Below are 13,202 nucleotides of genomic sequence, written 5' to 3'. Positions count from 1 at the left end.
AGTCATCGTCTTGGGTGACACAGTAACTATAGGCTTGGAGGGTCCCACTGCATATGTGCCCACACTGCCTTGGTTCCACTTTGGTGTGGAAATAGATCGATTAAATTTATTTGGAGTAACTTTAGTACTGTCTGAATAACTATTATTGGTTTGTGAAGTTTTACTTGGTAGTTTTAATCTGTCATGTGTTCGTTGTTGGTGAATTACTGAACGTAAACCCTCAGTTATTTCACTTAAGGACAAAATTTGACCAGACCACACACTAGAAGGTGAATGGATGACGACGTTTCGGTCCGTCCTGGACCATTCTCAAGTCAATTGTGATGAGGGATTGATTGATGAAGATTAAGCCACCCAAAAGGTGACACGGGCATGAATAGCCCGTAAGTGGTGGCCCTTTTGAGCCATTACCAGTATCAAGAGCTGATACTGGAGATCAGTGGAGGTGCGAATGCACCCTGCGTGACGGGAGATGTCTTCCACGTGAATGTGTTAAGATGAAGATGAAGCCACCCAAAAGGTGGCACGGGCATGAGTAGCCCATAAGTGGTGGCCCTTTTGAGCCATCACCAGTATCAGTAGATGATACTGGAGATCTGTGGAGGTGCGACTGCACCCTGCGTGACGGGAGATGTCTCCCGTGTGATGAGGGATTCGTTCCTGAGTTAAAGAGACTGAGTTATGAAGAAATATTCAGGGGACTGAACCTCTTTACACTGAAGGGAAGAAGAAATAATGCAGACATGACAACCGCATACAAGATATTAAGGTAGATTGACAATGAGCATATCGACGTAATCTTGACATTAAAGTAGAGTATAACGAGAGGACATAACTGGAAACTGGAAAGAGAGATAAGTCATAACGATGTCAGAAATAACTTTTTCAATCAAAGAGTCGTAAATAAGTGGAACTGACTAGATGAGGAAGTTATCGAATCAAATTAAATATAAATAAGAAAAGTCGAGGAAAATGAGTCACAGCATTGAACCAAGAATGGCCAAAAGGAAAAAAAGAAGATGATCGACTCTGCAAATTCAGCTAGGGGAGTGCAACTAGGTGAGTATACATACACATACACACACACACACACACACACACACACACACACACACACACACACACACACACACACACACACACACACACTAGAGGCTTGGAAACTTGTTTTCAGGCTTGGAAAGTACAACAAGGACAGAGACCGAATGATAAAGGTGGTTTTCATGAGCGAAATCGCGAAAGAGGAACTGCTAGCAAGGAAGTGTTGTCTAAAAGGTGTAGAGAAGTTCAAGAAAATATTCCTGCAGAGGGATATGACAAGGGAAGAGAGAATACGGACAGCAGACGCGAGGAAGGAGCGCAGGGAGAGAGAAGGAAATCAGAGTACCACAACCCAGAACCCTACAATCCCAGAGGGAAGTGGAGAACCCTCCTCAAACAGTGCAACAGCCACAGGGATTGGGGCACCACCCCCAAATTCTACCCAACAGACACCCAACCTGCCCCATCCCCTGTCAGCCCCCCACTAAGTACCCACCTAGGGCACCCTCCCCCCACCCACCCCCCTCCCCCCACTCACCCCCCTTCTCCCCCTCACCCCTCTCCCCAGGACCTCCCTTCTCCCCCATCCCCCATGCCCTCCCTTCTCCCACACGCCTTCCCGTCTCTCCCACCCCCATGCCCTCCCTTCTCCCCCTCCCCCCTAAGCCCCCCACTCTCCCCCACCCCACCTAAGTCTTCCCCTCTCCCCCACTCCCCTAAACCCTCCCCTCTTCCTCACCCACCTCAGCCCTCCCTTTTCCCCCACGCCCCCCAAGCCCTCCACCCTTTTCTCTCCCCCCAAGCCCCCCCATCTCCCCTATCCCCCACAGCCTCTCCTCCCCCCATGCTTCCCCAACCCTCCCTCTCTTACCCACCCCCTGTACCCTCCCCCTCTTATCCACCCCCTGTACCCTCCCCCTCTTATCCACCCCCTGTACCCTCCCCCTCTTATCCACCCCCTGTACCCTCCCCCTCTCCCCCACCACCCCAAGCCCTCCCTCCTCCACCAATCCCCCCGTGCCAGGTCCCCCCAGCTCCCACTCACCCCAGATCCCAAAGGTCCCCCCCAGAAAAGAAGCAGAAGAGAGTCAGTTTCAGGGTGATGTACTCGAACATAGATGGGATCACAAGCAAGACAAGTGAACTAAGGGAAAGAGCACAAGAAGTTAACCCAGATGTAATCGGACTCACTGAAACAAAACTCTCTGGAATCATAACGAATGCCGTGTTTCCCCAGGAGTATACAGTAATAAGGAAAGAGAGGGAAGGTAGAGGAGGAGGCGGAGTGGCCCTACTCATGAGAAGGGAATGGAGTTTTAAGGAGATGGCCATCCCGGGCTGTGAGGAGTTCAGAGACTACATAGCAGGCACCATAACAATGGGAGGACCAAGAATAGTAGTAGCAGTAATATACAACCCTCCACCAAATGACAGGAGACCCAGTCAAGAGTATGAAAACAACAACAAGGCAGTTAACACTATAATTGAGAGGGCAGCCTCTGCTGCCTGTAGAAATAGATCCCACCTGCTCATCATGAGCGACTTCAATCACGGAAAGATTGACTGGGAGAACAAGGAACCGCATGGAGGCGAGGATACGTGGAGAGCCAAACTATTGGAGGTGGTGACAAGCAACTTTTTAACGCAGCATGTCGGAGAACCCACAAGGATGAGAGGCAATGACGAACCAGCGAGACTCGACCTAGTCTTCACTCTGAACGACTCCGACATAAGAGAAATCGGTTTTGAGGACCCAGTAGGAATGAGCGACCACAGTGTACTGGTGTTTGAGTACTTGATTGAAGAAGGGTTATTGAACTCGAGGAGAGATACCGAAACCAAAAGGTTAGCATACCGAAAGGGAAACTATGAGGGGATAAGAAAATTCCTAACAGATATAGCATGGGAAACAGAGCTCAGGGGAAAGACGGCCCAAGATATGATGGATTACATCACGCAGAAGTGCAAGGACGCAGCAAACAAGTTTGTCCCAGTCCAAAAGGAAAACAGAGAAATGAAGATGAGAAACCCATGGTTTAATCAAAGATGTAGGCTAGCTAAGCAGCAAAGTAAAAGGGCATGGAGAAACTATAGGAATAACAGGACACTGGAGAGCAGAGAAAGATACCAGAATGCCAGGAATGAATATGTCAGGATGAGAAGAGAGGCAGAAAGACAATACGAAAATGACATCGCAAGCAAGGCAAAGACTCAGCCTAAATTGTTGCATAGCCACATTAGGAGAAAAACAACAGTAAAGGAACAGGTTATGAGATTAAGGATAGGGGCGGAAGGATTCACTACAAATGACAAGGAAGTGTGTGAGGAATTGAATAAGAAATTCCAGGAGGTCTTCACCTTAGAACAAGGAGAAATTCCAGAGGTAAGTGAGGGAATAGCTAACCAGGAACCACTGGAAGAGTTTGAGATTACCAGTGGGGAAGTAAGGAAGTGTTTACTAGAGTTGGACGTGACGAAGGCTATAGGCCCAGATGGAATCTCCCCTTGGGTTCTAAAGGAAGGAGCAAGAGAACTGAGCCTACCACTCTCCATAGTGTATAACAAGTCACTGGCAACAGGGGAACTGCCAGATACTTGGAAAGCAGCTAACGTAGTCCCGATATACAAGAAAGGGGATAGACAGGAGGCACTGAACTACAGGCCAGTGTCCCTAACCTGCATACCATGCAAGCTGATGGAGAAGATTGTGCGAAAAAAACTAGTGGAGCATCTGGAGCGAAGGAACTTTGTAACACAGCATCAACATGGGTTCAGGGATGGCAGGTCCTGCCTCACAGGGTTACTTGAATTCTACGACCAGGCAACAAAAATAAGGCAAGAAAGAGAAGGGTGGGCAGACTGCATATTTTTGGATTGTCAGAAAGCCTTTGATACAGTGCCACACAAGAGGCTAGTGCGAAAGTTGGAGATGCAGGCTGGAGTGAGAGGGAAGGTACTCCGGTGGATAGAGGAATACCTAAGCAACAGGAGACAACGAGTCTGTGTGAGGGGTGAGGTCTCAGATTGGCGAGACGTCACAAGTGGAGTCCCGCAGGGGTCAGTCCTTGGACCTATACTGTTTCTGGTATATGTAAATGATCTCCCAGAGGGTATAGATTCGTTCCTCTCAATGTTTGCCGACGATGCAAAAATTATGAGGAGGATTGAAACAGAGGATGATAGTAGGAGGCTACAAGATGACCTGGATAGACTGAGTGAATGGTCCAACAAATGGCTGTTGAAGTTCAACCCGAGTAAATGCAAAGTAATGAAACTAGGCAGTGGAAACAGGAGGCCAGGCACAGGATACAGAATAGGAGATGAAGTACTTAATGAAACAGACAGAGAGAAAGATCTAGGAGTTGATATCACACCAAACCTGTCTCCTGAAGCCCACATAAAGAGAATAACGTCTGCGGCATATGCGAGGCTGGCTAACATCAGAACGGCGTTCAGGAACCTGTGTAAGGAATCATTCAGAATCTTGTACACCACATATGTAAGACCAATCCTGGAGTATGCGGCCCCAGCATGGAGCCCGTACCTTGTCAAGCACAAGACGAAGCTGGAAAAAGTCCAAAGGTATGCTACTAGACTAGTCCCAGAACTAAGAGGCATGAGTTATGAGGAAAGGCTGCGGGAAATGCACCTCACGACACTGGAAGACAGAAGAGTAAGGGGGGACATGATCACAACCTACAAAATCCTCAGGGGAATCGACCGGGTAAACAAGGACGAACTTTTCAACACTGGTGGGACGCGAACAAGGGGACACAGGTGGAAGCTGAGTACCCAAATGAGCCACAGAGACGTTAGAAAGAACTTTTTCAGTGTCAGAGTAGTTAGCAAATGGAATGCATTAGGAAGTGATGTGGTGGAGGCTGACTCCATTCACAGTTTCAAATGTAGATATGATAGAGCCCAATAGGCTCAGGAATCTGTACACCAGTTGATTGACGGTTGAGAGGCGGGACCAAAGAGCCAGAGCTCAACCCCCGCAAGCACAATTAGGTGAGTACAATTAGGTGAGTACACACACACACACACACACACACACACACACACACACACACACAGACACACACACACACACACACACACACATACACACACACACACACACACACACACACACACACACACACACACACACACACACACACACACACACACACACACACACACACACACACACACACACATTTAGAATGGTCGAACAAATGGCTGTTAAGAGTTTAACCCAAGCAAATGTAATGTAATGAAGATAGGGGTAGGAAGCAGGAGACCAGATACAAGGTATCACTTGGGAGATGAAATACTTCAAGAGTCAGAGAGAGAGAAAGACCTGGGGGTTGATATCACGCCAGACCTGTCCCCTGAAGCTCATATCAAGAGGATAACATCAGCAGCATATGCCAGGTTGGCTAACATAAGAATGGCCTTTAGAAACTTGTGTAAGGATTCTTTCAGAACATTATATACCACATATGTCAGACCAATCTTGGAGTATGCGGCTCCAGCATGGAGTCCATATCTAGTCAAGCATAAGACTAAACTGGAAAAGATTCAAAGGTTTGCCACCAGACTAGTACCCGAGCTGAGAGGTATGAGCTACGAGGAGAGACCACGGGAATTGAACCTCACTTCGTTGGAAGACAGAAGAGTTAGGGGGGACATGATCACCACATTCAAGATTCTGAAGGGAATTGATAGGGTAGATAAAGACAGGCTATTTAATACAAGGGGCACACGCACAAGGGGACACAGGTGGAAACTGAGTGCCCAAATGAGCCACAGAGATATTAGAAAGAAATTTTTTAGTCTCAGAGTGGTTGAAAAATGGAATGCATTAGGAAGTGATGTGGTGGAGGCTGACTCCATACACAATTTCAAGTGTAGATATGATAGAGCCCAATAGGCTCAGGAATCTGTACACCTGTTGATTGACGGTTGAGAGGCGGGACCAAAGAGCCAGAGCTCAACCCCCGCAAACACAACTAGGTGAGTACAACTAGGTGAGTACAACTAGGTGAGTACACGCACACACATACATACCCACACACGGGGGCCTGGTGGATAGCACGTAGGACTCGTAATTCTGTGGCGAGGGGTTCGATTCCCGCACCAGGCAGTAACAAATGTTCAAAGTTTCTTTCACCCTGAATGCCCCTGTTACCTACCAGAAAATAGGTACCTTGGAGTTAGTCAGCTGTCACGGGCTGCCATCTCCCACTTCCTGGGGTGTGTTTGTGTGTGTAAAAAATGTAGTTAATAAACAGTTGATTGACAGATGAGAGGCGGGCCGAAAGAGCAAAGCTCAACACCCGCAAACACAACTAGGTGAATACACACGCACACACACACTTAACAAGCAGGAACCAGAGAATAACAGTCAGGGGCAAGAAGTCAGACTGCGAACTGTAACGAGTGGAGTACCTCAAGGATCGGGGATGGGAGCTGTTCGATTTCTAACTAGCTGTACCCAGCTATGTGTTGCTGCGGCTCAGCAACGCATGTGCATTGCTAAGCCACCGCAACCTTTCCCTCACTCCCAGTCCTGCCCACCTCCTCTCCTGTCCCCTCGTCTTCCCAACCATTCGTCACTCCCCTGTCCACCCCACCATTCCCCCCTCCTCCATCCCTTTGTCCTCCACACCATCCCCCACTCCACTGTCCCCTCTTCCACCTAACCATTCCCTACTCTACTGTCCCATCGTCCTCCCCACCATCTCCCACTCCCCCGTCACCCTCGTCCTCCCTTCCATTAACCCCTACCCCGTCCCCTCGTTCTCCCCGTCATCCCCACTCCCCTGTCCACTTGTCCTCCCCACCATTCTCCATTCCCCTGTCCCATCGTCCCCACCATCCCCAACTACCCTGTCCCCTCGTCCTCTCCACCATTGCCCCCTTCCCTGTTCCCTCGTCCTCCCCACCATTCCCCACTCCCTTAGTCGATGCATTCCCAAATGATCTGATGTTCCCATCAGAAAATTGGAAACATCAAATGATCTGATGTTCCCATCACTGAAATATAAGAAAAACAGTTAAAAACCATATCAAACCAAAACCAGTTAAACCAAAAAGTTATCATAAAAATACGATATGAAAAACAATGAAAAAATAAAAAAAATAACCAATACTCATGAAATGAACGGTATGGTAAACAACACAGCTCAAATCCAATGCAATGTTACTCAAAATAATTAAATCGAAATGAACATAAATCGAAATCTAAGAAAATTCATCAATGAAATCGGAAACATTGAAATGGAATCGTAAGATTTTAGTATAGCGTGTGTTACTCTTACGTGCAAGAGATAGCTCTGTTTTTCAAAAAAAGAATGTTTTTACCTGTCAGAGGTGTGGCATCTATACTTATACTCATGAAATGAACAGTATGGTAAACAACGCAGATCAATTCCAACACAATGTCACACAAAATATTTCAATCAAAATGAAAATATATCAGAATCTATGAAAATTCAATTTGTCAATGCAACCGGAAACATTGAAAAAGAATCGTAACATATTTAGTAGCGCGTGTGTTGCTATTATGTGCAACAGATGGCACTGTTTAAAAAAAAAACATGTTTTTACTTGTCACAGGTCTGGGCATCTATATAGTAGGTATAAAAAATCACGCACGTATTTGAATAAAATGTTGTGTCAAAATTTCGGAGCCATCAGTGAAGAACTTTCGGAGATTACAGCATATGGTGCTCTTACGTCCAACAGAGGGCCGAGTTTTTCAAAACGAGCATGTTTTTCCTGTCACAGGTCAGGCATGTATATAATAGGTATATAAAAACATGCGCCTATTCTAATGCAACGTTGTGTCAAAATTTAAAAGCAATCGGTAAAGAGGTTTCGAAGATTTCCCTCACGTGAAAAACAAATGAAAAGCACAGTTAAAAAAAAAAGTTTTTTCCCATTACAGATATGATATCTATATAGTATGTATATAAAATCCTGCTCGGATGCGAATGGAACGTTGTGTGAAAATTTCAAAGGAATTGGTGAAGAAATTTCGGAGATTAGCGATTTTGAACAAACGGACATTTACATTTTTATTTATATAGATATACGTGAACAACATGTTTACAGGAGTCGAGTCTATGGCGATGTTCACGGATAACGCGAAATTAATGAGACATGTTGAGACATATGAGGATTATAGGATCCTCCAAGAGGACTTGAACAAGCTGCAGAGATGGTCAGACAAATGGCTACTGGAGTTCAACACGAGCAAGTTTAAAGTTATGGAGATGGGACTTGGTAACAGGAGACAAAAGGGTCAGTTCACAATGAAGTAAACATATCATAATTCTTCAAGAATTGCTAAACCAATGAACGTGAGTCTTTCCCCGTTGTGATGGTATCCCACCCTCCATCTTTTCTCTCCCGGCATAAAGAGTCATATCTCTTCACCGTACACGTTCTCAGATGATCAAGGAACAGTTTGATATATATAAAGGTATTCAGAGTTATTGTTTGGGAGATGAATTTGCTATTTTAGTTTTGGCGTTACAAGTGGCTTACGCTCTTTGTGTTTCAAGATGGCACCGAGGCAAGGAGTTTGTGCCAAAGGAGCCAAGTGCCTGCTGTCTGGTGATTGGCCAAGTAAGTTCACCTGACGGAAGTGACCAATAGCTCGGTGACCTTGGGTGGGGTGACTAAACGGGGCAGAAGGCTCTGGGCGGCCCAGTGCCCTGCGGCGCTCAGTGTCACCCCATGTCATTGAGCATGAACACGCTCAAGTGAGCTTCCAGTTTGGAGGCTAGGAAGTCCCAGCCTGTGCACCCAAGCGACCGCGTTGATGCTACAGACGTCAAGGAAGATCAGCCGACTCCTGGGGAGTACATGGAAGCAAGGCTTTGTTGGTGTTAGAGCACCAAGAGCTCTTTTGCTGATAATCTACGACGGAGGTAGGCGTTGGCGCTGGGTCGTGTGGACGCCCTGCGGGCCGCGTTCAGACACATCAAGCGAGCTGTTGTGACCGGGTCAAGTCCAATGGAAGACTGCGAAGGGGACACTGAACCGGACTGCAAGTTTGTCTACAGTCCCAGTGTCGGAGAAGCGAGACGACGTGTGCAGGAACCTGGCTTCATTGCTAAAGAGGAGAACCTGCCTTCCTGGAGTGAGCACGAAGAAGACGTGCAACTACAAGTCATCTCAGGACCTCATGTGTACCGGACCTTGACCAACCGAGGACCGACCAAGGGAACAGAGGACCTCAACGATCGTCGTCAGAGGATACGTCGACTTTGTAGCAGATAGTATTAGGTAGATAAATTCCCTCTCATTACCCCTTGATCTAGGAGAGCTAGAGTAACCTCTATGCTATGTGATTGCTATTTTTATTATTTTTGCCAGTGTGGTAGGATTAGGCTATGCGCCAGAATATATATATTATATGTGCACCCATGTGTGTGGGAGCACTGACATTTTGTAGCAGCAAGAGGAGGTGGCTGATTTCAAGTGGCCAAGAGTGAAGCATTTAAATCGTCCAGCTGACTGTGTTACCAGAGACAGTGAGGAGTGTTGCCGTCGTCTGACAATTCTACATATTATTTACTATGCGGATTCAGTGTAGTTTTCTTCAGTAAACTTATTATTTTTACCATTGTGTTTGAGTGAGCCTTCCATCTCTAGGGCGAGTTGAGTAAGTTATTTAATATTGCACTGCATTATGTCACTGAGTCCCTGACTTGTGATAATTAATGAGACCACTACTGGGACGTGAATACAAGTACCCAGCTGGCGACCTTGATTACGGGTGAGTGGCAAAAATTCACCTGTGTGTTTCCCAGTGCTACGGCGGGCAAATTCAGCCAGGAGTGACAGAGAGTTATGGCTAGATCCAGTTGCCATGGATGCAAGGCCGGGGCATAGGTAGTGTCTCAGCCCATGGAAAACTGGAGGGCTCCCAGGGTGATCAGTGGGGCCCAGGTACAGGGAAGCGAAGACCTGCAGGATACCCAAAACCGTAACACAACTCATAATTTTACCGTGTCTCTCAACTAGGCCCAACTCAGCTAACCACTTGGGATGGACGGTAGAGCGCCGGTCTTGCTTAATGCAGGTCGGCGTTCAATCCCCGACCGTCCAAGTGGTTGGGCACCATTCCTTCTTCCCATCCCATCCCAAATCTTTATCCTGATCCCTTGCAAGTGATTCATAGTAGTAATGGCTTTGCGCTTTCCCCTGATAATTCTCAACCCCCAACTCAGCTGCAAGTTTGTTGTGTTTCTCTCCCAACTCATCCAACGCATCTACATGTTAGCTGTGTCACTTAACTAATCCCACCCCAGTCACAAGTTTGCGGTGCTTCTCCCTTCTTCCCAAAACACCATCATCGCTTCTAGAGAAAAATTTAAGCGAGGTGTTGAGAAAAAAAAGACATAAAGTTAGTCGTGATAAAAACTTTAATTATGCTCACGCTCCTAATGACTAGGTTTGATGATCTTGGAACAATTATGAACCACCATTATTATGCAAATGAGCGTCCCCCCCCTGTTATTTGGGTGACTGGGATAGGTTTTTAATCAATAGATAACTCGTTAATGGAGAGGTAATCACGGACGCAGCGGATAATTAATGAAGAAAAGGAACGAAAAACAAAAAACTGATTTGCCTTTAGAAGAAAGTTTACATAAGAAAAGTGTTGTAGTAGAAGAGACTGGAGCGCAAGGAACATGAAGGGGGGAGGGGTGAGTATGAGGGGCAGGGGGTGGAGGAGCATGAAGGAGGGAGTATGAGGGGCAGGGGGTGGAGGAACATGAAGGAGGGAGTATGAGGGGCAGGGGGTGGAGGAACATGAAGGAGGGAGTATGAGGGGCAGGGGGTGGAGGAACATGAAGGAGGGAGTATGAGGGGCAGGGGGTGGAGGAACATGAAGGAGGGAGTATGAGGGGCAGGGGGTGGAGGAACATGAAGGAGGGAGTATGAGGGGCAGGGGGTGGAGGAACATGAGGGGCAGGGAGTGGAGGAACATGAAGGGGGAGGCAGGGTATGAGGGCACAGGAGGAGGAGGAGGAGGAAAGAGAAAAGGAACATATGAAGGAGAAGGAAGGGAGGATACAAAACATATATAGAGCAAGTCCGTGTAAAACAAAAAATAGAACACTTTGAAAAAATAAGAAAATAAAGGGTGAATTATTTGACAATTCGAGGATGAAACAAAGCAGATGCATTTGATGAAGAGAAAAGTGCAGAAGGTGGAGGAGAAAGAGAGCTAATAAGATGAGCATCATTGATAAGGAAGAAATGCTCTGAGTAGGAAATTAGAACGTCAAGGAAATTTTAGATTTTGATGAAAGATCTGCGTGATGAGAGACAGATAAAGATAAAGCAGAAGTGAAAAGGGATAAGGTTGAAGTTCTTGATATAGCAAATAGATAGATAATAAGTAGGTGTTGTAAATTAAATGTCCTATGCTGCTCTCGCTAAGTGATAAATGTCCTATGCTGCTCTCGCTAAGTGATAAATGTCCTATGCTGCTCTCACTAAGTGATAAATGTCCTATGCTGCTCTCACTAAGTGATATATGTCCTATGCTGCTCTCACTAAGTGATGAATGTCCCATGCTACTCTCACTAAGTGATGAATGTCCCATGCTGCTCTCACTAAGTGATGAATGTCCCATGCTGCTCTCACTAAGTGATGAATGTCCCATGCTACTCTAAGTGATGAATGTCCCATGCTGCTCTCACTAAGTGATAAATGTCCTATGCTGCTCTCACTAAGTGATATATGTCCTATGCTGCTCTCACTAAGTGATGAATGTCCCATGCTACTCTCACTAAGTGATGAATGTCCCACGCTGCTCTCACTAAGTGATGAATGTTCCATGCTGCTCTCACTAAGTGATGAATGTCCCATGCTACTCTCACTAAGTGATGAATGTCCCACGCTGCTCTCACTAAGTGATGAATGTCCCATGCTGCTCTCACTAAGTGATGAATGTCCCATGCTACTCTCACTAAGTGATGAATGTCCCATGCTGCTCTCACTAAGTGATGAATGTCCCATGCTGCTCTCACTAAGTGATGAATGTCCCATGCTGCTCTCACTAAGTGATGAATGTCCCATGTTGCTCTCACTAAGTGATGAATGTCCCATGCTACTCTCACTAAGTGATGAATGTCCCATGCTGCTCTCACTAAGTGATGAATGTCCCATGCTGCTCTCACTAAGTGATGAATGTCCCATGCTGCTCTCACTAAGTGATGAATGTCCCACGCTACTCTCACTAAGTGATGAATGTCCCATGCTGCTCTCACTAAGTGATGAATGTCCCATGCTGCTCTCACTAAGTGATGAATGTCCCATGCTACTCTCACTAAGTGATGAATGTCCCATGCTGCTCTCACTAAGTGATGAATGTCCCATGCTGCTCTCACTAAGTGATGAATGTCCCATGCTACTCTCACTAAGTGATGAATGGCCCATGCTGCTCTCACTAAGTGATGAATGTCCCATGCTGCTCTCACTAAGTGATGAATGTCCCACGCTGCTCTCACTAAGTGATGAATGTCCCATGCTACTCTCACTAAGTGATGAATGTCCCATGCTACTCTCACTAAGTGATAAATGTCCCATGCTGCTCTCACTAAGTGATAAATGTCCCATGCTGCTCTCACCAAGTGATAAATGTCCCATGCTGCTCTCACTAAGTGATAAATGTCCCATGTTGCTCTCAATAGTTGGTTAGTGTCCAATGCTTGCACTTGTGCTATGTTACGAGCGGCAGAACTCACACTAAAGCATTTGACCTTAGTAGGCAACATTACCTCAGTAACGTACAATATCAACACTTAACAAACTGGTGAGGTGGCCTATTCTTACGCTTTCGAACTCTGAGCTTAACAGTGTGAAGAACAGCTGGCTAATTCAAGAACATTTGCACCTGCCAAGATAATGAAAGTCGACGTCAATAAATTTAATTTCTTTCTTGATTATGCACCCCATATCCATCCAGTCGGCGGTGGTGAAAAGGGTTACAGAGGCACTTGATGGGTTCAGGAACTGAACCACATAGTTCGTTTAGCTAAGCAAGTGACAGTCTTTTAAGGCAAGTTACACAATTGTTACTGTTACATTCACATGTACTGTTATATACATATATATACACACACACACACACACACACACACACACAC

At 46.2% G+C, this 13,202-nt stretch overlaps 1 protein-coding gene across 1 annotated transcript; it reads right to left on the bottom strand.

Annotated features, from left to right (window-relative positions):
- Window positions 1-11,592: 11,592 nt before the first annotated feature.
- LOC138350802 (uncharacterized) lies at window positions 11,593-12,732 on the bottom strand. The gene has a single exon (XM_069302237.1). It carries the CDS (start codon window positions 12,730-12,732, stop codon window positions 11,593-11,595), a length of 1,140 nt encoding a protein of 379 aa, XP_069158338.1.
- Window positions 12,733-13,202: the final 470 nt, after the last annotated feature.

This window comes from Procambarus clarkii, chromosome 47, assembly GCF_040958095.1.
Source record: "Procambarus clarkii isolate CNS0578487 chromosome 47, FALCON_Pclarkii_2.0, whole genome shotgun sequence".
Lineage (NCBI taxonomy): Eukaryota > Metazoa > Arthropoda > Malacostraca > Decapoda > Cambaridae > Procambarus > Procambarus clarkii.
The sequence above is the reverse complement of the archived record's forward strand: the minus strand, read 5'-3'. Positions and strand labels throughout refer to the sequence as shown.